Source organism: Sciurus vulgaris (assembly GCF_902686455.1).
Source record: "Sciurus vulgaris genome assembly, chromosome: 8".
Classification (NCBI taxonomy): domain Eukaryota; kingdom Metazoa; phylum Chordata; class Mammalia; order Rodentia; family Sciuridae; genus Sciurus; species Sciurus vulgaris.
In genome coordinates, this window is record NC_136468.1 from 5,700,940 (window position 1) to 5,724,499 (window position 23,560).

A 23,560-nucleotide genomic window follows, 5' to 3' on the forward strand; every position below is an offset into this window, starting at 1 on the left:
CATGCTTGAGCATTTGGGCTGTTCCGAGACACCTGGAAGGTCCGGGTCTGCCTGGGTTTCGCCAGGTGGCCTGGACCGGCTTGTGTTAGGGAAGGCGGCAAGGAAACCGGACAGAAGATGGTCTTCCTTTAGCATAAGCACAGGGCAAATCCCACTGAAAGTTCCTTCCAGGATGAGGCTGGATCTGGCCCCTGACACACCCCTAGGGCTCTCCCTTCCCCGGCTCTGGGAGGACGGAGGTGAGGGCTCCAGCGCTTTACAACAACCCAGCCAGGAGACACTCACGCAGCCCTCCCTGTTCTTACCACAGCAGGAAAAGTGCAAAGACATTTTTAGAACTATTTTCCCCAATAGCATTGGAAGGATGATTTCTACTCACCTAAAAAATCTAAGTGAACCATAATCTCTTGGTCACCTTATTTGAGGTTTCTAGTAGCTAAAGCTTCTCTGCCCAGCATCGGCAGGAAGCCAGTAGCCCTCCCACGTGGGTCTCCTGGGTAAGGACTTCCACTGTGAGAGAGCTTGGTGTGGGCTCAGCCACCTGGGAACTCTTCCCTCTCAGAGTCAGAGCTGGTAGGAATCTGTAGGCTTCTGGAGGGGAGTTTGCCTTTCAATAGGGAGCAGGAACAGTAGTTTTTCCAGCCCTGGAAGGCCAACATAAAGGCAAGCCTTCCTGCACAGGCAGGGCCGGTGGAGAGACCACTGCAGCCACGGAGACACGCCTCCAACAGTGTCCCATGGCCAGAATTTGGAGATGAGGCCGGTATGATTCCTGTCACAGAGTGTGAAGGGCTTCTCCATGACTCCTGCTACTGATTCTATACTCATTTGTGGGTGGGAGTGTATGGAAAGGGGCCCATCTGGGCTGGAGCTTCATCCCTTTTCAATGGAACCCTCTAGCCCTGGTGGGATTTGCCTTTAATGTTAGGCCAAGACCCAAGCCTGTCATTCCCAGGACTTAGCCAAGCCTGGCTCCTAGCTGGCTGCAGGCATCTGTCACCACCCACTCCCTCTGAGTCATCCCACACTTATCTGCTCAAATCGCACAGCCTTGAAATGCGCTTGCCAATTGGTCTCCAACACAGCTCAGGGGGAGCCGGAAAGCAGGATGGGGGGGGCGTGCTCTGTGGGGCCTGGGCAGTGGACCTGAGGCCTCCACTGTGCTCCAGTTGCCTAGGGTAGCCTCAGGGTGTTCCTCACCCAGGCCCCTCAGTGGCCTCACCAGCTGCCACCCAACAGCTCTCCCCTACTGTCCAGTCAGGACACCAGGCCACACTGCCATCTGGTGGCCACATTTATAAGGGTTACTCCTGAGGGGAGACCTCAGAGCGGGCAGGGCTTTCTGAGATCTCCACTCTTCCTTTTCAAAGGCCTCCTTGTCTAAGAGAACCCACTTCTAAGGGAGGAGAAGAGAAAGCCTCAGACCCAGCCGTGTCCAGTGCTGCCTGTCACCCGTGCCTCTCTCCCTGGCATTCCTACTGAGTGGGATCGCAGGCGCCAAGCGAGCCTTACTTATGTACCCTAGGGACTGACTGTGCAGGAGAGGAGCCTCTGTCTCCATCCTGCTCATGTCCCTAAAGAGATTATTAGGGATTTCTTGCCGAAGGTCCAGCTAGTCACTATGTCTAGCAGTTTCCTTCCAAATCTCCTCTCCCAGTTTCACTCATGAAGAGAGATAAGGAAATCACTGTGTGACTCTAAAAAACTTAAGAATGTTTTTCAATCATTATAAGGGCCTCAGTACTGTGTGGAATCCAGAGACCTGACAGAACTCCTGGCCAAACCTTATCTGGAACACCAACTGTCAAATCCCAGAGCCCAGTCCCACCCAAAGCCCTCCACCATGACCAGCCTGAGCACCACCTGGCTCTGGGCTGCAGTACTGTAGGGTCCCAGTAATTGCCATTTTGACCAAGCCCACAAGGCCAGGGAGAAGCAGTCCTAAATTGGTGACCATAAGCCAACAGTTGTTGGTGTTCTTCGCTGCTAAATGACCATGGTCTCCTGGGTGCCTAGTGGTCCCTGCACTTCTTACTTGGCTGGATGGAAAGTGGGTGGTATACAGGGAGATGGCAGTAGAGGCAACCCTACCTTCCGCGCTCCCTGGCCCTTTCTGAAATTCTGGGGTCCCTCCCACCGCTCTCCCCAGCTGGCCTTATCCAAGCACTTTTTCTTATTTGACCATCTCCACCCTGTTCAAATTTCTCTCTCCTCTGCTTGGCCTTTGGGGACTTCTGAGATTAATCTAATAACTCACCAATTCAGAGAAGGACTCGGCTGAATGAGTTCTGGTTTCTGTCCATGTACTGCCTTTACCCAAGCACAGCGTCTGGCAAGATGCAACATAAGCACTCAGGTGGTCTTGCGACTTCTCATGCCATTTCACCTTTGGGAGATTTGGGGCTTTCAGTGTCTGACAAATCGTTCTCCCTAGATCTGCAGCGACTGTGAGTCTAAACTGGGCTCTGGAAGAGGCAGTGCTGGCCATTTCCCCTTGGCTGGGGAAGAAGGGGCCACTGTGCCCTATCTGACAGGTGTAACCAGCCAAGGTGCTTTGGTACCAGAGGCCAATGAATGGGAGAATGTGGTAAGCTGTGAAGTGTGGCTGTCACCAAGCTCCGCTGCTTCCTGAAAGTTGTGTTCCCACGGCCTGAGGACCGTCACTGTCCCAGGATTCAGGGTGTGCACATTGCCTGGAATTCTGTGGGCTGCTTGCTTCTCTTCTCCCACCCTGCGGTGTGCTGGTGGTGGACGGACCCACTCTGGCGCGGAGGTTGTTGAGGTACAGCACGTACAACAGAACCCCCGGAGGCAGTCTGCAGTTATATGGGCTGTGATAACTTGCCAAGTCATGTGACCTCCACAGGAACCCACCCAGGAGGTCCCCGAGTCCCTTTGCCATCAGTCCCCTCTTCACCTTAAGACTCTTGCAGGTGGGGTCTACTCCTTGTCTTTGTAAATCCCGCAGATTCTCGAGACACAGCACAGATCCTTGGTGGGTGCATGGGTGAAGGAGCACATCAGTAGCTCCAAGGTATTTTTAAATCCCCCAAGATTCCTCCCCTCCCCCCACGTACCCTTTCTTCAGTCATTCCTGATACCAGCCTTCCTGATCAGCACCAGATAATCAGAGTGCCCATGGTCTATGAGGTTCCCGCTGAGAGCAGAGACTTGCTCTTCTCTTTTGCAATGCAATCACCATAGGTGGGCAATTTCCTCTCCGCCCCTCGTCCCTCCCCTCGAAAGACAGAGAAAACTGCAAGAGCCTTTGTTCTCCCCCAGACCAGAGCTCACCCACAGCTTGCTCTCATGCCTGCCTGCTTCCCTCCTCCCCACCCCCTCTCCCTCTGGCTCTTGCTCTCTCATTTTCTTTTTGTAGTAAGTGAGGAAGTCTGCACTTGGACAATTGGGGTGCTCATCAGGGAGAACTCCAAGGACTTTCTGAGTTTGCAGGCACTTTTCTGTGTCCCCAGCTTTGTCATCAAGGCTTTGAAGCATCGCCACATTCTGCCTCCCTGATCTGCCTTCTCACTTGTACATCTGGGCTGGGTCTTGGCAGGTATGCGGCTGAGACTGAATCTCCCTCTTTCCTCCATCAAACCCCTGAGAAAGAGGAGTCTGTTGTCTACTTGGGGCTCAGTAATAATAGCACCCTGCCCCTCACCTCAGCCCAGCCTGTTAAAGTGACACCTGGCACTCTAAACGATTCCCACCATCTCTTTGTATGCTGACTCGAATGTGCTGTGTATTTATAGACTTCCACACATTACTTATTGTCTGATAGAAACTCCCATTATTTATATATATATGTGTGCATATATATCAATTTTAATTGTTGATGAACCTTTATTTTATTTATTTATTTACATGTGGTGCTGAAAATCAAACCCCTTGCCTCACACATGCTAGGCAAGTGCCCTACCACCCAGCCCCAGCCCCAGCTCTGGGAACACCTCTTATTTTTTAGATTGAGAAATCTGAGAAATCTTCAGAATATTCCACAGTATTCTGGTCACATGTTGCTGCATCACAACCTTCCCACACCTAAAACTGTGGTATGGAGCCATCTCTCACAGCTGCGGGTGGCCCGGCTCTGCCAGGCAGCCCCCACTCGGAGATGGGGCTGCAACTGGCATTCTGGAGTCTCCTTCGGCCCTCAGCTGGGTGGGCGGCCACCGCGCCTCCTCCACGAGGCCCCCACTTGGCCAGCTTGAGCTTTCCTGTGGCGTGGGCCCTCAGGCAATCAGACGGCACAGCAGTTGGCAGGGGGCTGCAGGGCTCCTCAGCACAGACCCTTGGATGCCACTTGAGGTTGCTGCTGCGTGTTTCTGTTGGTCAGGGACAGCGATATAGACTCAGGGACACAACTCAAGTATAGGGGAAGAGTAGGCCTCAGCCATGGCCAGCTCCATGGCAGCCAACATGCAGGCTATGCTTCCGGCCACTTAACCAGCAGCTTTGCAACTTGCTGCAAGCCATTGTGAGCAACAGCTTGTTACCACCCGGATGGACACGCGCATAATGCAAATCCCTGGAGCATGGCTTCTCTTCGTTAACAACAACGGGAACAGCCCCTGTTTGACCTTATTGATGTCATGGCCCACATCCCACCTGTAGCTGGAGAAGCCCCTTCCCTCAGGAGTCCACCCTGTAGAGTCCCTCGGTGCTGTGATGGAACACCAAAGACCACATAAAATGGGTGCAAATCTGGGTCACGCAGATGCCATTTCCTATCAATCCTGTGAAAATCCACAAGTTTGACAACATAATCTATTGGCAAGGCTTGAGGGGCGCATTGGCAGCATGTCAGGAATCCGAGCATGTATGATAGAACTAGGAAGTCGATTTGAAGTTTTCATTGCAGATTGATCACCTGAGAAGGCCAAAAATTGAAGTTACCTAAAGGGGGTGGTCACAGTAGGGTGTTCCATACAAATATGCCGTCAACAGAAGGAAATGGCGTGCGCTGATGTTGGAAGGTCTCCTGGATGTGTAAGGTGGTAAGCCCCTGGAGCAGGGCCTGTAATCTAAAAGGGGGGAGGCTTTGTTTCAGGAAGAGGGGGCACTTTCTCTTTGCGTTTGCATAAAGATGCCCTAGCTGGATACACAACTAAAGGTGAGTCCTCTGGATCCATGGCACGGTGGACGGAAGTGAGAGACTGACTCTTCAAGTGTATATCACTTTGTTTTAGTGTTTGAATCAGATGAATTTACTTCTTACCAAATTAAAAAAAAACAAAAAACAAAAAACTAGATAACAGCCATGGCCCTCAGAGGACTCGCAGTCTATCCTGAAATAAAGCTGATACATACATAGCCCCTGGGCCCCGACTGGGTGGACGGAGTGAGTCACTTCAATCTGTACTCTTCAGAAAATTCAGTGTAAACTTGCCAGAATCGAGCTACTTCTTGAAGTGTACGGAGGATTTAAATGGACAGAATTTGGAAGGGGTCAGTTCAATCCAGGTAGGAAAGCATGGTGTGGCCAGCACCTCTCCAGCTGTGTGACATAGAAGACCCCTTTATTTTATTCAATTTGCTATGAACGTTTTTCTGCACAATCTTGTCTCTCTCTGTGGTGCTGGGATGGGACCCAGGGCCTCAGGCTTGCTAGGCAAGGGCTCACCACTGAGCAGCACCGCAGCCCCTATGCCTGCAGTGTGTCCTGAACTCTGACAGGACAAACGCCATCTTAAATTTTTATCCAAAGTGTTTTAAGTTGCAAATTCTCTCAATGAAGGAATTCTGGCTCCCTGTCGCCTTTCAAGTCACTCACACGTAATAACCTTAAACTTGGAGGCATCATGAGCCCTTGGTGTGAGCAGCGTGGTACTAGCTGCAGCCTGGGGGCCAGAGTGTTAGAGGCGGTTCCCGCAGTGTGCGGTCAGGTGGCCGGAACAGGAGAGGGACGTAGGGGAAGGAGTCCAGGGCTGTCCTGGTGCTTGAACTGCCAGGCAAGGAGTGTGGCACCTGGTCCTGTGGACAATAGGCACCCACCAGGGATTTTCGCCAAGGACACCTGCTCAGTGTTCCCTCTTTCCTCTAGGCTGGACACACAGATAGCCAAGGGAGAACTGACCCTCTGAGATCTTTTCATCTATCCTCTAAACCATGAAAGTAGGACGTGGCAAGCCAAGAGGGGAGTGCTAGCCGCCGGGAGTGGCCTTGGGCAGCTCCCATCCCCAGCTGCAGAGTCCCCTTTCTCCTTGGTAGACCTCTCTGAGGACACGCTGCCTTCCAGGTCCATTCAAAACCAGATCTTTGGGAAATGTCAGCTCCCCAAGGTCGTCCACTTGTTTGGGGCACAAGGACCTGGGACGTGGAGCCCCTGTGTTGCACAAGCGGTGGGTAGTGTCCCCAGAACCTCATAGTCGCATATTGTTTGGAAGGCTTCTGGGATCCTCTGGTGTCTTAGTCCATTTTCTGGTAATGGAACAACCAAGACTGGTTACTTTGAAGTGTTTGGCTTGCAGCTCTGGAGGCGAGGAAGCCTGAGAGTATGGCCCCTGAGAGCCACCCCGGTGGAGGGGATCACACGGTGAGACAGGGCTAGTATGCCAGCTCAGGTCTCTCCTCTTCTAAGAAAGCCACTGATGCCCCATGGGGCTGTCAATCTCACAGATCCTGGTCACCTCCCAAAGGTGACCTCTAAATGCCACTGTCTTGTGAATTTAAGTTTCCATCAGGTGAACTTTGAGGAGATGCATTCAGACTATAACGACTGGTGACAACCAAGAGTACAGTGCAGGTGCTGGCACTGCTGGGGACAGACCCTCCTGAGGGGCCCTCAGGAGCGTCCCTCACGCAGCAGCCAACCCAGCCTCCCAGGCTTTCTCAGGGAGAGTGGAAGGCCCCGCACTGCTCTGCTGGGGAGTGACTGAGAACAGAGGACCGGCTTCAGCCCTGAGCCAGTTGTCCGGCCCCTGGCCAGGGGGCTCCTCCTGTGCACGAGCCTGGGAGATGGCCCACCTCAAAGACCAGGTCCTCCCACAGGAGCATCCAGACTGTCCAGAAAGATGAAGTTCGTCCCAGCTCCTAGGTCATAAGAAGGCAGGCATTAGGGCTGCAGAGATAGCTCAATTGGAAAAGGGCTTGCCTTTCAAGCACAGGGTCCTGGGTTCAATCTCCAGCACCGCAAAAAAAAAAAAAAAAAAAGAAGAAGGAGGAGGCAGGCGTTTTTCTTTTTTTCCTTGAAAAAGCAAAGCCACGAACAGCCCCTGTTTTTTGTACCTGACTCCCCACTGTAGCCCCAGCTGAGCTCAGATAGCCCTGCTAAGATGCAAAGTCTGGTGACTGGCCCCCCACCTGGCACCCTCCCTTGCTTATATAACAAGCCTCAGAATGGGTTTGTTGGCAGCAAAAACAAAAATGAGAAAAAAACCTAGCTAATGTCCTTGTTTGGGTTCATTGGTGGCATGATTTACAGCCTCAAGTCCACCCCCAGGAAACTGGATTACTTTGCACCCACTTGGTCTCTGCCATTAACCCCACTGCTCCAGACCCTGTGATGTGTCCCCCAGCCCAGCTGTACGGGGCTACTCAGGATTCTAGCTGTGCTTAGGCCCTAGAAGAGCAAGGAGGCAGGAGTCTCTGCCGCTGCTCACGCCCTGGCCTGCAGGAGGGGGCTGGGCTGAGCAGTGGGGGCCTGCTTCTCAGACCCTTCTCCCCGCTTCCCGCTGCCCAGTTCAACACATAGTCTCTGGGCCTCGCTTGCCTCACTGATCATCTGCCTGAAAGGTGAGCCACAGACACGGGGCCAGCGACCTCATGACTGGGTCTGAAAGTGGGAACACTCCTGCTCTCTGCCTTCCAAGGAGCTGGTGCCACAGACACAGAGGAGCTGCGCTCCCCAGCCCCTGTCCCCTAGTGAACTGATGGCTACAGGCACTTCTGAGTCACTCCAGGCAGGGCCCCCACTAGATCACAGGTTCCCTGTTGTCTCCTGCAGTAACAACTGAGTGGAGGCCTGGCCCCCAGCAGGATGGGTGACTTGTTTGCAGATGGCATTGAGGCCATCTGTGACTGTTTGCTGCCATGATTATTATTATTATTAATTAATAGATCTTTTGTAGCCGTTGACGTTTTTGAGCAGTTTTAGGCTTGCAGCACAGTTAAGCAGAAAGTGCAGAGGGTCCCCTGTACCGCCTCCCCACCCCTCCTTCCCTTGTTAGTAACATGCACCGTGTGTCCACTGGTTACAAGGGAGGGGACTTTCTGGACACATCATTATTAACCGAAGTCCATACTTCACATTAGGGCTGGCTCTTGGTGTGCACTTCTTGGGTTTTGGCATGTATGGTGACACACCCACCACTGTAGACTCCACAGAACAGTTCCATGTCCCAGACCCTAGGCTCCACCCACTCCCTGCTCCCTCCCTCTGCGCAGCCCTGGCTGCTGTCACTTCTGTCACTTCTTGCAGTTTGTCCTGCCACCACCCGGAGCTGTTCACACAAGGGTGCACTGAGTGTGGGCTGTGTGCTCTGGGGGTGAGAGGCTGCAGGACTTGGGGGGGGCTCTCGAGTTCAGGTCCAACCCCCTCCTGTCTGGGAGGAGGACCCTGAGGAAGCGCTAGGAAGCCGGTCTCCACAGGAGGCAGCTATTGAGGGCAGAGCTGGTGGAGGCCCTGCTCACAGAGGGCACAGGCCCATTCCATCTTTTTTTAACAACAGGAACTAAGTAGGTAAAAAGGACCAAAAAAATTTTTATTTTTTAAAGAGCTAGCAGTGTGGTTATTTAAATGCCATTAATCTTTCCTGTGGGAGATTCTGGCCTAATATGGGTTTCTGTGCCTGTCAGTGGACAGAGCTCTGTGGGAGGGCATTGACTCTCCCAGACACCTGTCCTCATGTCCTACTTAGGAGCTGCCCAGAGTTTATGCCAGTCGATCCTCAGAGTCTGGCCAAAAGGGGAAGCGACAGGCACCATCTCCCTACCCAGCTGCTCTCCACCGACTGGCTGCTGTTAGAACTTGCCAGGAGCCCCCCGTGCTGTGCCTGCAAACTTTTATCTGTAAGGGGGCGCGGTGGTTTCCGTGGTTCCTGGAAAGTTCTTGGAGCGGTTGCCCACCCTGACGGCCATGATCACAAACAAGTGTTCCTGGGAAGTAGCAAATACAAACCTGGCAAGTGATTCGTGACAAGGGCTCTGCTCTGCCGCAGGAAGAGAGACAGGTGCACAGAGGCTGACGGAGCTTACTTGGGAGGCTGGCCAGGTGATCCCACGACTGGCACTCGTGATGTGCCCAATCAGGAGCCCTGTGCTGGCACTTCAGCTCCATGGTGACTCTAAGGTAGTCATCATTACCATCGTGTGTGATAGAAACCTCGTCTAGAAAGCCAAAGCAGCTGGAGAGAGCTGGGGGTGACAGAGGCCTCGGCTAGAAGCTGCAGAAGCAGGATTTGGCTTTGACTGGGTCACCACTTTGCCACGATGCCTTGAGAAACTTGCTGGAACCTCTCGGGGTTTGCCTACAACTTGAGGGACCCAGAGGAGCTTGGAGACTTTCCAACTGTGAGATCACATGATTGCCTGGTGTTCTGGGTTTAGGCTTTGGGGGGCCAGGGCCAGGCGGGTACAGGTGTGACCAGCATCACCAGAACAGAACTTTTAGGGGTTGCTGCTCTGGTCTTGATGGTGGCCTAGAGGATGTAGGGGTTGGCAGGTGCCAAGCTGCAGAGGGACAAAAGCGTTCAGAGGGAGGTGAGGAGTAAGAAAAGTGTTACTCGGGTGGTAAAGAGAGGCAGGCCCCTGCTGCTTTGCTCGGTGCTTATTTCTGGGAATAAAGTACAAAGACGGGTCAGAGAGCCAGGAGAGGAAACAGACAGCAGTCATGCCGTACTTCTGGTGGCATCTGGGGGACAGAGGGTTAGCGCCTGTTTCCTGAAGTCTACCTGGACTGTTACTAAGCTCATTTAAGGCAGAATCGTTTAGACTTCTTCATCCGCGATGCCGTAAGAAGTTGTTCTGTGTGTGTGTGTGTGTGTGTGTATGTGTGTGTGTGTGTGTGAATAACCGAATCTTTATGAAACAATGAGATACGTCCCTCAGGCCCCTTCACATTATAGGAAAGACCCCACCATGGGGGAATGGGATGTTCTGGCCCTGTCATTTGTCACATGCACCCAAATGGCCCTGCATCAGAAGTGGGGCTCCCCAAGCTGGCTCCCCCTGCCCTGCCTGCTGCCCCCACTGGGTAAAAACCAAGGGGTTTGGGTCCATACTTAAAGATAAGCTACAGGAGGGACAGCAGAAAGCAGGGAGCATTTTACTGCGGTCACAGAGCTGCTGGTGCCTGGGAGACAGGCCTCCTCTACCTGGGAGGACCCTGCTCAGGCCGCAGCCGACACGAGCTTTGAGCCTTTTTCTAGCATCTGTGTCGTCAAGGTGACTCTCGTTGGATTGCTTCTGCGGATCACTGGAGGAGCGAGTGGCCCGAGGGGACTCAGATGCAGTCCTGCCTGCCCGCTCTGGTCTGTAGAGGAGGAAGGGGCTCGGTTACAGAGCAGTGCCCTAGATGCCAGGGCAGGCACCGGCACGGCTCTTACCCCGCCCGGGACGTGCGAGTGATGGCCCACTTCACAGCTGGGGCCCGGAGCTGAGGCGGGTGAGGCCGCAGGTTCCCAGGAGGCTGTCCTCCGTGGGGCAGGGTCCTCGCACGGCAGCGGGAGCTGGCTGTTCCCTGGTTTCAGCTGAACACGCCCCACGGGTCAGGCTTCCCCGTCCGTCTCTGTTTTCTTGTCCACCTGTTTCCTTTGGGCACCGACGGACCCTTGTCAAAGGGAACGCTCTGCCTGTTGACCAAGCAGACCCCTCTCACCTTCTCCGGGAGCCCGAGGACATCTCAGCGCTGCCTTTCATTGTCCTGGATTCTTCTCCCTGTTCCCTTCAGCTCAGTGGGAGGAGGCCACAGACTCTGCAGCAGGAAGGGTCCCCAGAGAAACAGCCAAGGAGAGGGACAGAGTGGGAGAGCCTATTTTTTCTTATACATATTAAGGAGATACATAATTGCACGGTAATGCATTAATTATGTACAATATATGGTGTGTGTGTATGTATATGTATATATACACACACAGTATTATATAATATATTCAAGAGATCTTTCATAAGGGATGGCTCATACGTTGTTGGGACTGGGAAGTCCTAAATCCATGCGACAGACTGACAGTCTAGAAGCTAAGGCAGATGCTGTGGTCTTAAAGCAGAACTTTTTCTTCTGGAAACCTCAGTTTTCTCTCCTCAGGCCTTCAGCTGATCATGAAGTCTACCCCCATCATGGGGTGCAAGGGCTTCCCTTAAAGTCAACCAGTTACAGGTGTTTAACCACATCCCACAGATGTGCTCCCAGCCCTGATAAGATCAGTGTATGATCCAGCCAGTAGACACTGTGATCTAGTCAGGCTCCTCCATGAAATTGGCCATCACCAGCTCCAAGATGGGCTTGGTCAGTGCAACCCAAAGCGCCCTGTTCCGTAGCACCCCGGAGCCGTCTCGGGTTAGGGCCCTGAGATGCCGCCTGTGTGGGTGTGTGGCGTTCTACGTGAAGCAGCAACCTGCAGCCCAGGCTGTACCTCCTGCAGGGAGCTGGAGAGATGCTTCTGGGTGACTCGCAGGAAGATCGCTGCGGAGACCAGCAGCATGACTGTCACAGCTGCATGTCCTGGGCCTCTGTGGGCACCAGCCTCCCTGACTGAGGAGGGATCCAGACCCCTGCGACCTTCACTCAACCAGCCCCAAGGGCCATTTCCTGTCCCTCACTCTCTGCTTTTCAGGAGGGCCTCGGACAGACTGGAAGCAGTCAAGGAACTACATTGGAGCCTCTTGGTTAACAGAGGCTGGACTCTACCTGGGGACGGTTGCTTTAGAGAGGCCACTTTGGACCTAATCTAGGGAAGGGCTGGGAACATGGAGGTCCTCGGGCATCCCAGAGACAGAGTGAGCCCAGTGTGAGTCAGAGTGTCCCTCAGCACAACATCCTCAGCTGTAGGAGGCTGGCAGGTCCCTCCAAGCTCCTGGGTAGCTCTAGTCCAGCAAAGGCTGCCCGGATGACCTGCAGGCCCGCCACCTTCCAAGTAAGAACAGCACTGGAGGCTTGGGAGCAGCAGTGTGCCTCGGGACCCTCTTTAGAATCACCGCAGGTGGGCTTGGGGCAGGGGCGTGGCAACGCTCTAATGCTAGGGGACAGCCAGCGTCTTCAGTCTTCTCAACCCCACTTCAGGAGGGGCTGCCTGGCCTCCAAGGTAGATGGCCTTCAGGCTGCTTGTCCTGGGCCATTCCCTTTGTCCTCTCCACAGCCTTGGGTGTCTGGCTGAAGCTTTCCTTGGCTAGTGGCCCTCTGTATGCCCAGTGGTGCCAGGACTCTCACCAGAGGACAGACCTTTGTTTGTAGCCTGTCTGGTCTGGTGGTGGTTTTCACAGCCATCTCTGATGCAGACAGCGTGGTAGATGCACTGTAGATGGGAAAGCAGACTCTCGGAGACCAAGTGCTTTGCTACCAACGTGAGTGGAGAATCAAGGTCTCCCCACCACTTGGTCTCGGGGTTCTGGGGCTACTTGGTTTTGAGGAAACAAAAAGGAGTTTGGTGAGGCCAGTGGCGAGAGAAACCACTGATAGCACTGGCCTGGCGAGGGCCTGGGGACGCCAGCGGGGTAGGAGCCATCCTTAAAGGCAGGTGTGAATCAACACTCCCAGGTAGGGGTGGCCGCAGGAGTGAAAATAGCCATGTTGTTGTTTTTCTTCTTTTTTACATCAGGAAGTCTCTCAGACAGCAGTCAGAAACCGTGGTGTCCTCTGTGGAAAATAAGCTACCCTGGAACTTCCCCGAGAGTTAAGTTTAGGCTTTCTTTAATTTGGCCAGTGTCCCTCCCCTGTTGCCTAGTTCCAGTGATTCAGTATTTGTTCCTTATTTTTCTGAGAGTGGTTACATAACATGGATGTTTCTCAAAGGCTCCAACTGACCATGGCTCTGGCCACCTCCTGCCTCCCACCAGTACCAAGAACTGCCCATTTGGTGGTTTTCAGGGATTGCACAAGCCTGGCCCATCTGGAGACACCTCCCTGGGGCCTCCCACCTGGGGGGCTTGCCAAGGCCGTTGCCGCCAGAGGCAGACTGAAGGCCATGATGACAACTTAGATTCAGATGCGGCTGGAGCTATGGGAGCTGCCGGCTGATCATGTCCACAACCGTGGGGTGGGCCAGGTGACCAAAGAGGGGAGGTCCAGCTGGGAACCTGAGGAGGCCACCCGTTGGTTTCTGAAATCCACGGGGCAGCTCCTGAAATCTCCTGGCATGTGCATTGACAGTCCTGGTGCTTAGGATTGAGGGCCTTGGAAACCAGCTGAGAAGCGGGAAGCGTTTGAATTTAAGAGGCCAATCGAGACGCACAGGACCACGCCACGATGCCCTCCCCACAGCAAGGACGCACCTCACACTGTGCTCACAGAGCCTCACCTGGCTGCTTGGAGAGCAGGGGAGGCTGTTGCTGTGGGGGTGGGAGCTATCATTTCTACAACCAAGCCAGGAGGGGAGAGGCGCGCTTGGGCCTGAGTTTTGCAGGACTCCTTTAAATTGCTCCCAACCCCTGTTCAGCTCAACAGATAAAAACAGAGGCCGTGTGAGCTGAGAGCTGTCTTCAGAAATTACCCGGTTAAACCCTCTCATTTAACAGAGGGAAAACCAAAGTTCAGACATGCCCGAAATCCCCAAGAGCAAACAGCAGAGCAGGGTCTGACCTTGGTCTTGACTGCCTTTGCGAATGACTGAAGGCGGTGTCCTGGGGGCTGTGACTTTCAGCTAGTGCCTGGAGGGATCCGGACTCCCAGCTCACAGTCCAGGGTGCCTCCAGGTGGCCCACTGTTCTTGGGTCTGCTCAGCAGGATGGAGAGTACAGGTCATTCGGGATGTGTTTCTTCCTCCATAGGAATCAGGCAGGAATGTTGTACTGTGACCCCAACGTCTCGAACCCCAGGTTTGCCCCGGGGTGGGGGGCTTGGGTCCTCCATGCTGGCAGCTGTTCTGTTTATCCTGATTTGCACTGAGGTCAGCCCTCTTTCAGGGACGTCCCAGCTGCAACAACAGCAGAGTTCTGTAAGACAGAACTTCAGAGACAGATCAGGTTGTGTCTGCTGAGTGCACACTTAACTGAACCCCATCGCTGGGCTATTGCGAACGCCTTCACGGAGACTGGACACTGACGGTGAACATGACCACTTCCATCATCTCATGGGGACGCACTGAGGGGTGGGATGTCGCAGGCTCTTCTATTCAGGGTAACATCAGCGTCAGTTAGTTACAAAGAAACACCTAAGGAAGAAGATCACAAACTGCCTTGGGAATGAGTCTCTGAGTCATACTAACCCTCCTCCACCCTTCCTTCATCTCTCTCTGAGGCCACACTGTGCCTAGGATACTCGTTTTGCATGAAATCACTCCAGACCTTCACAGCTTCTGACCCAGTTGTTATTCTGTCCCTGGAGCTGAGCCACCGGAGGAGGTGGGGGAGTCTTATGAAGAGCTCTGGTCCAGGAGTGTGCCTGGACCTGAGTGCTGGGACCTGCTCGCCGCTGTCTGGTTGCCTGGTGACAGGCAAAGGCTCATACACCCCTCAGTGTCTTCCTCTACAGACGAGGATGACGCCACTCTCCAACATGCCGGTTGCTATAAGGACCAAATGAGGGCTGGGGCTGTGTTTCAGTGGTAGAGTCTTGCCTAGGTGTGTGAGGCCCTGGGTTTGATCCTTGGCACCCCATAAAAATTGATAAATAATATAAAGGTATTGTGTCCATCTACAACAACAACTACAAAAATACATATGTGAAAGACCAAATGAGGCCGCGAGTGGGAGATTTAAGAAAGGCACGAATGTCAGATTAGTGATGGTTCTGTTGTTAATGCCAGTGGTGTGTGTATGTGTGTGAGAGAGAGACTTTTGGCTTTTGCCTGGATATCTAAAGACAGGTGCGGGGGGGAGGAATTCAATGAGCTGATTTTTAAGGTTAGCTTATGTCTTGGGAGTTTCCTCTAAACCCGGGGCTGTTCTCTTTTGTCTGAATGTGTTCCTGACAGGCGACCTATGCATCCAAACCTTGAAAGTTAACTTTCACCAGAGACCCTGATGGTCAGCTCAGAACACATGGTCAAGGTCTGCACTGCAGGCAGGTGAAGAAAGCACAGTGCTAAGGCTGCGTCTGGGCGGACATCACGCCTTCTGTATCTAGGTGTCTTGACGCAGCCCGGGGGAATGCACTCCCAGGTCCCGAGGGCCTGGCTGGCAGCTGAGGGGGTGGACGGCAGCAGCAGCAGCCAGGGAGTCGAGAATTCCAAACAGGGCCGCTCCAGGAGCCTGGGCCTTCCAGACCACAGACCAGCAGAGAATCCAGGGCCCGAGCAGTCCACAAGTGAGCGGGCTCTTTGCCATGTCTGCAGGGAGAGACCTTCCCACCCCAGGCCCCCGTGTGCAGTGCTTGGTGGTAGTCATTGGGAGATGAGAGCCTGGATTAGGACGTGGAATGCCAGCAGGGGAGCGTCCAGCAAGGCTGGTCACTGTGCCAGGAGGTCCCTGCCAAGCTGCTTGACCAAGCAGGCTAGTGTAGTGCCCAGGAGAGGCCGCCATACTGACCATTCCGTCTATGCTTTCATAAGCTCATTCTGGTCAGAAATGGCTGCCCAGCACCTGTAGCAGCTCCCTTGGGTGCTTGAGGTGAGGGCTTCCTGGGCTCAGCTCTTTCCAGGTCGTCTTGCCATGAATCACTCTGGTCTCAGTGGCTGGAACATTGTGCTTCTTGGGGTCATCATTCGTCTGGGTGAGGAACAAGTGTTTGTGGAAAGTCTTGGTCTGTGAATGCCACCACTGAGCAAATGGCAGGGGTGGTAATTACTGAACCCAAAGAGGAATGTGCTCATTAAACCCCAGATTAGAGGCCCAGCCGCTCCCCCCATCACCCAGCCAGCTGCAGCCACTCGGGGCCTGGTGGTTGACTGGCCCAGCAGCACACTCTGCAGCCCCCCCCCACGGGCACCTGGGGTCAGGGGCGCTCAGTCCAGAAGCTGATTTGAGCGTGAGTGATTGTTGAAAGACGTTGGGAGCCTGCTGCAGGTCAGGCCCAGGGCCACACAGTGACTGGCTCTCCCCTTGTCCCTGATGGAGCAGAGGCTCAGGGAGAGAAGCAGACTCTAGATGCTGGTCCTAGAGTGCCAGGGCCCTGCGACAGGGCAACTCTAAGGCACTGGGACGCAGACGGGAGAGGGATAGGTTCTGTCTGAGGATGGGTCCAAGCCAGAGTTGATATTTGAACTGAAATTTGCATGACACATGAGAGAGCTCTCTGAACCAGCACTTGGGGATGGGCGTGGGGCAGAAAGAGCAAGAGCCAAGCCCAGAGGAGGGACAGGTCTGGAGTGTTAGGAGGGTGGCAGCGGCAGGGCATTCACACATTGTCGTGTGCCGGGCTTGTGCTAGGGCTGGGGTGTGAGGTTGGATTGTCCCTAGCAGCTGAAGTGAAGTGGGTCAGCTCCCTGGGAGGGAGCGGATGTTCCCTGAGAGTACCTGTAGATGAGGAGTCGAGATGGTATTCCAAACGTTCTGCCTGGGCTGTTGTGCAAAGAGGACACAGGTGCAGAATACTTCAGAAATAAGGCTGTGGAGGTCAGCAATCCATAGAGCCTGGATCGGGGCCTGCAGGGTGCCTTTCCACGGCAGACCCAGAGAATCCCCATGGGAACCTGGTGACTGTCCACCAGACAGAGCCTGGACAAATGCTTTGATCCACAACGAACTAACCAACCTCACTTCTGCAGCCCGGCCCAGGCTCCCCAGGTGATCCCAACGTGCAGGCAGAGCTGAGCTGCTGAAATAAAGGCTGCCAGGAGCACAGAGCGTAGAAGCCGTGCCAGCTCACCAGTGCGTTCTGTCTGTCAGGCCTGGAGGCCACACCAGCCCCGTAGCGGAGTCTCTGGGGCTTAGGAGTACAGCTGTCTCGCATTTCCAGGTATTACTTTCAAACAGACTTGGAGAATAGACGGAAACAGGAAAAGCCAAAAGGCCTAGGGAACAACTAGTTGACCCAAGAAACTGGGTGAGAGAGAGCAGGCCCGGACTCCAGGCACAGAGAAGGTGCACAGAAAACTACAAAATATTGCTGAAGAAAATGAAAGAAGACTTAAATAAATGGAAATGCAGCCCATGTTCATGGATTGGAAGACTGTCATTAAGAAGTCAGCAGTACTGAAAGCAATCCACAAAATTGGTGCAATCCATATCAAAATCCCAGTTTTTTTTTTTTTTTCAAAAATAGAAAAATTCACCCTTAACTTCATAGATTATTTCAAGGGACCCCCAAATAGCCAAAACAATCTTAAAACACAAGAAAAGAACAAAACTGGAGATCGCACACATCCTGATTTCAAATTTATCACAGATTTACAGTAACAAAAAATAGTATGGTACTGGCATAAAAAAACAGACATATAGACCAATGGAACTGGACAGAGTTCAGAAATAAACCCTGATATTTATGGTCAAATGATTTTTGGCAATGGAGCTATCCATGTGCAGAAAAAGAAAGCTACATCCTTGTGTTATACTGTATACAAAAATGAACCCAAAATGGATCAATGCCCTAAATGTAATTCAGGAAAAAAACATGGGGTGGGGACCAGGGATGTGACTCTGTGGAAGACTACTTGCCTGACATGCATGAATAAAGGCCATGGGTTCAATATCCAACACAAAACAAAACAAAGAAATAAAAGAAAAATACACACCGGAAATGTCTCATGACATTAGATTTGGCATTGATTTCATGGATGCAACAACATAAGCCCAAGGCAACAAAAGAAATAACAGATAAACACATCAAAGTAAAGACTTCTCTGCATCAAAAGACAGCAGAATGAAAAGGCTACCTGTAGAATAAGAAAATGTATGCAAATCACTTATTGATAAATGGTTAAGGTCCAGAATGCATAGAGAAGTCCTACAAATCAACCGTCAATAGCCCTATTTTAAAAACGGGCAAAAGCATTTCTCCAAAGATCGTAGATGGTCAGTAAACCACGCAGAGATGCGTACGTCATTATTCATCAGGGAAATGTGAATGAGTAATGAGATACCATGTCACTCCCCTTAGGATGGCCACCATCAGAAGCGTCAGAAGATTAGTATCTGTTAGAATGTGGAGAAATTGGAACCCCAGTGCACTGTGGGGAAAGTAAAATGGCAAAACAGTAAAAAGTAAAAAGAAAACAGTACAGCAGTTCCTCAGAAATATCTTAAATAGCGCTACCCAATGTCTAAGAGTTCCACTTCTGGGTATTTACCCAAAAGAACTCAAAGCTGGGTCATGAAGAGGTGCTCGTGACCTGTCCTGTGAACTTGCGAGGGCTGCCATTACCCAGGGCCAAGCACTGGGCAACTTAAATGATGGAACTCCCTTTCTCACAGATCTGGAGACAGGAAGCCTGAGGTCAAGGTGTGGGCAGGGTTGGGTCCTCCTGAGGCCTCTCTCCTGGCTTACAGATGCCATTGCCTCCCTGGGTCTTCACACGGTGGCCCCGCTGGGCATGCCTGTGTCCTAATATCCTCTTCTTACAAGGATACCAGTCCTGTTGGATTAGGGCCCACCCTAATGCTCTCATTTTAACTCAGTTGTCCCCTTAAAGACCCTGTCTCCAAATGCATTCACATTCTGAGGTCCTAGAGGTTAGGATTTCAACATATGGTGGTGGAGGGGGACACGGCTCAGCCCATAACACTCAAGTTCACAGCAGTATGATTTATAGTAGCCAAAAGGTGGAAGCAACCCAAGCGGCCACCAGCTGATGACTGATAAGAAAGTGTAGTCTGTAAATGCAGCGGACAGGCAGTCGGCCTGAGGAGGGGGATTTCTGACATGCGCTCCTGCCTTCCTGGCTGGCCGTCAAGCCTCATACCAAGTGGAGAAGAGCAGTCACAGGAGGACAGTTCACTCACACGAAGGACCCAGAATGTCACAGTTGTAGAGACAAACGGTGGGCTGGTAGCTGCCGGGGCCTGGAGAGGAGCGGGGTTAGTGTTTCCCGGGAAGAGAGCTTCTGTGTGGGAAGGTGAAAGGTCTGGGAGTGGACCTGGTAGGGTGCTCAGCAGTGGGGGCAAGTGTCCTGGACACCACTTCACGGTACCCCAACCCCACTGAGACTCAGGCGGGTGTGGCTCCGCGTACAGCACCAGCCCTGAGTTGGGTCCCCAGCCCCGAAAACCCACCAAAAGCCTGAATTTCATTGTGATGATGAAATTGTGATGAATTTCATTGTGTGTACGTCACAGTTAAATATGTTTTAATAAGTATAAAAGAAAGAACAAGGATGCCGTTTCCCTGGCCTGGGGCGGTCCCTCAGTCCCCTGTCTCCTTCCCCTCCCTGGGTGCTGGGCGGTGATGGCTGCTCCTGGAAGCTTGGCCTGATGTCCCGCAAGGGACGTGGGGAGCGGCAGCACCTCCTCCTCTTACCCATGGACCGTCCACGTCCCCCCCTGTCGCCTCTGGCCCTCAGGAGGACTCTGGGGGAGATGGCTCCTACGAGGAGCTGTTCTGCTCTTGCTGACCGGTGCTTCTCTCCCCCAGGACCTGAGCTCCTTCGCCATGCCGCTCCTGGACGGAGATCTGGAGAGTTCTGAGAAGCATTCCTCCCGGAAGGTAAGCCTCCTCCCCTGGGCTCTCCCTGCACGCTGGCCTGGCCGAGCCCCCGGGGTGTGCGCCAAGCTTCCCTCCTCTTCTCCCGGGCTGGACTGATGCGGCCACCAGCCTCCCCTCCAGAGGAGAAAGGGGAAGGCCGGCAGTGAGCCAAGCACTGGGCACAGGGAGCACGGAGGTCGAACGCCTCCAGAAGGTCGAGGTTTGGGAGTGTCCTCCCACTGAGCCCTGGGCTTGGGCGCTGTCTTGTCACTGCCCCCAGCCAGGCTGTCCCCAGGGCTTTCTTCCCATCTCCTCCCGTTCCCATCACTAGCTCATGGCGCTGCCCTCCCCTCTGCTCTTTCTCTGGCATCAGGAAACCACTCTCCCAGGCTGTTGGCCATGTGGGGTCAGGCAGCTGAGGGGTGTCAAGCGAGGGGCTGGGAGGCCATGGCCCGGTCGGGGCAGTCAAGGCAGCCTGCCTGGTTTTCCTGCAGTCAGAAGCTGAAGGTGGACTGAGAGCTGTGGGGGGCACCCTCCCTGGGCACCCTGCCACCCACAGACCTGGGCAGGTGTCTGCCGCAGGGCCTGGCGAGGGGGCTCCTGCAGCGTCTGGGCACAGGCTGGGTGCTTGCCAGCTGGGAACAGGGCAGGAGTTCCAATACTGGAAAAAGCGAATCTATTCTCTAAGCATTTTGAATTACATACAGTTGAATCAACAAATTGGCTCAGGCCTGTGGGGCTCAGTTGGCATCAGCTCGCGGCCCTGCCCTGCCCTGCCCTGCCCTGCCCTGATAGAGCCAGCAACCTTAAGAGCAGTGATTGTGGCCTGGCCAGAAAAGACCGCCAGAGCACAGCCTCGGCCTCCAACAGGGAAGGAGCTGGGCCAGCAGGCAGGGAGCTGGAGTGGCAGGAGGCAGCCAGCAAGCGCAGGGCCCCGGAGGCTGGGTCATCCTCCTCACCGGTTCTACAAGGCCCTTCCCTTCCATGAAAACCCCGAGGAAGGGTCTGCAGCAGAGAGGCCCTGAGAGGTGGGGCGTCCCTCTGGCCCACCAGGCCCCTTTGGTGACTCTCGAGGTCCAGAGTGAAGCCCTGGTCGGGGGATGGCAGCTGAGTGGGGAAGGCGCTGGAAGGTGCTGCTCCCTCCCCCTAGTGTTTCCTGGGAACTTTGCTGGACATCACCAGGGTGGTGATGTTGGGTGCTTTAGGACGAGGACCTGACCCACCACTGTGCTGGCTGGGGAGGGGACGAAGCTCACCAGAGCAGGCCCATAGGTACCCAGGGGGCGGGCAAGGGGACTGAGGCAGGGGACAGGCAGAGCCTCTCCAGGGAGGCTTTCCATCTCGCAGAGCAGGCTCTCCCTGCCTCTTCAGCCTCCTGGTACAGCCTCGGTCGGGCCCAGAGGGCAGCATTGGTGCTGGTGCCAAGCGGAGAGGGAGGAAAGCCAGGCTGTCGCTCCGTCTGACTCCAGGAACCTGGGATTCACACGACCACGAGGCCAGCCTTTTTTGGTAGCCACAGCAAGGAGACTGCTGACCTAGAGTAATTTCCAAATTGCCTGGGAAGAGCTGCCTCTTCCCTTGCCTATTTCTGTCCCTTCGTGTTGGTGACCCAGTTCAAAATGAAAATACCCCCGAGAAGGAGACGTGGTTAGATTCCTATGGAAGGCCAACCCTTGCTAAGGATGCAGTGGGGAGGCCCAGGGCAGATGGAGGCCCACTTCTGAGTTCAGCGGGGGAAGGTAAGGAGGAGTAGGCTGTTTTCCCTAGGAGGAGAAGTTGGGGACAAGAGGAGGACAGGGGCAGTGGAGGCTGTGGCATCTGCCCCCAGGGACCGCATTGGATTTATGGCCTGCCCCTTGTTAAGGGCCCCAGTCTCTCTTATAATGTGAAATAGGGGCAAACGTGATATGATCACATTTATTTATTTTTATTTTCTTTTTTTCTGGTACCAAGGATTGAACTCAGGGGCACTTGACCTCTGAACCATATCCCTAGCCCTATTCTATATTTTTTTAGAGACAGGTTCTCACTGAGTTGCTTAGCGCCTCACTTTTGCTAAGGCTGGCTTTGAACTCACAATCCTCCTGCCTCAGCCTCCTGAGCCATTGGGATTATAGGTGTGTACCCCATCTATATGATCACATTTCTTACTTTTGTTTCAATTAACTTAACTCCAATTCTGTATCACCATCACATGAGGTTGATAGGAAATGTTAATCTCCATTATTCCTAGGGCTTCCTTCCTAGGCTGTGCAAAGGTCCTGGGGTTCCACACAGCATATACAGATATGATCTGAGAGGAGGAAACTGGACCTCAAGAATGATGAAAAGACCTTGCTTCAGTCATAGTATGGCTTCAAAATGGAGCCAGGCCAGAGTCCAGGTTGTTCGATGCCCAGACCAGTGTATTTATCCCCTATCTGGATTCCTGAACCTCAGGCTGTTGGGACAGGCCATTCAGGGAGGTATCCTAAGTTGGACAGGTCCCACTTCAATGCTTCTTACCCTCTTCTGCTTTTCTCTGCATCTTTGTGCCCACGACCTAGACCCCCAGCCTCCTGGGGAAACCTTCCCTCTTTGGCGGTGGTGACTAGAAAGGCCAAGTATCCATTTGGCAGCCCCCAAAATGGAGGGGCGCATCTGGCTTTGCTGTCCCCCCAGGCACGTCCGCTGCCCCTTCAGGACCAATCAGTTCTGCTGCTATCCCTGGTCAGCCAGGATGTCCATTCTGTCTGTGCCTTGATCTGGGACCACTGTGGGCTTCTCTGTTCGCCACTTCCACAGCCACCCTCCGTGTGGCCCTGGCCCGTCTCTGGTGGCCAGCGGGGGTGGTGGCTGTGCTCACCTTGAGCTCTGAGGACTGAATGGATTGCAGCCTGTGCTCGTCAGGTGGCAGGTGCCTGAAGGGCAGGTTGGGGTGCAGCGTGTTGCCAGTGCACCCCGTGCAGACAGACGCAGGACACACGTCCTGTGCTCACTCAGGGAACCTCTCGCTGGGCAGGCTGTGGCCACCTTGGCCCTTGAACCCACTGCTGGCTGTGGGGGCTCCTCTCCCTGAGAAGACCTGTGCCCCTCTGGGCCCACTGGGACCCAGGACTCAGGGTGCCCTGCTCCACCCTCAGCTCCCCAGAGACTAAGCAGCTGGACACGCCCCTGGTTCCAGGGCCCGGCCTCCACATGCCTCTGGGGTGGGCTCGACTCCCAGCCGGAGACTTCCCTTTCTCCTGCTCCCTTCCTCTGCCCCAAGCTCCATCCCAAGAGGTGTGGTCTGTCCTGTCTGGTCAGTCCCTCCCGGACAGTCCTGAAGCTGGCCCTCACTGGGCCTCTTGGGCTCGCGCCTGCTGCTTCCTGCTCCCTGGGGTGGGAGGGAGGCACAGCTGAGTGCATCAGGGTGACTGGCCTGCCCCCAGCTTCCTCCCTGCAGCTACATGATAAATGGCCAGGCTGTGAGGCTCTGCCCTGCCTGGCAGAGGCCCGAGTTCCGCTCCCCATTAGCGCTAGACACACAGGGAGGCTCCCACACCCGGGAAGCGTCCAGTTCCCTCTCTCGAGTATCACTGTGTTGGCGAGACCAGTGGCAAGGGCCAAGCCATCCGTGGTGGCTTCAACAGGCCGGGCTGCTGCACCTGCCCACCCCTGCGGGAAGCAAGGCCTCTCCCCAGGCCCAGCTCTCACACTGGTGAGGGAGGCCGCTCTGTTTGTCGGTCCCCACAGGAGAGGCTGGGAGGGCCTGGCCTCCACTGTGATTGGCCAGTTCTAGGCCAGCACGGAAGGCCACTTGCTGGGGCTCCCTCCTGAGGCTGAGTTCCTGACCCCGTGACTTAGAGGTCTGAATCCACAATGGAATCCCATTCAGTGGGATCTCAGGGTCCCCCTTTCCCGTCACATAAGGGTCAAGCTGACGTTCAG

General features: G+C 54.1%; 1 protein-coding gene across 4 annotated transcripts in view; it reads left to right on the plus strand.

The window, feature by feature from the left end:
• The window catches only part of PRKAG2 (protein kinase AMP-activated non-catalytic subunit gamma 2), a 263,046-nt gene that overhangs the window by 52,818 nt on the left and 186,668 nt on the right, over positions 1-23,560 (plus strand). For all 4 annotated transcript variants that reach the window (XM_079151049.1, XM_079151047.1, XM_079151046.1 and 1 more), the window contains exon 2: positions 19,601-19,672. In XM_079151049.1, the coding sequence (XP_079007175.1) occupies positions 19,601-19,672 (72 nt within the window). The remainder of the gene's footprint in view (positions 1-19,600; positions 19,673-23,560) is intronic.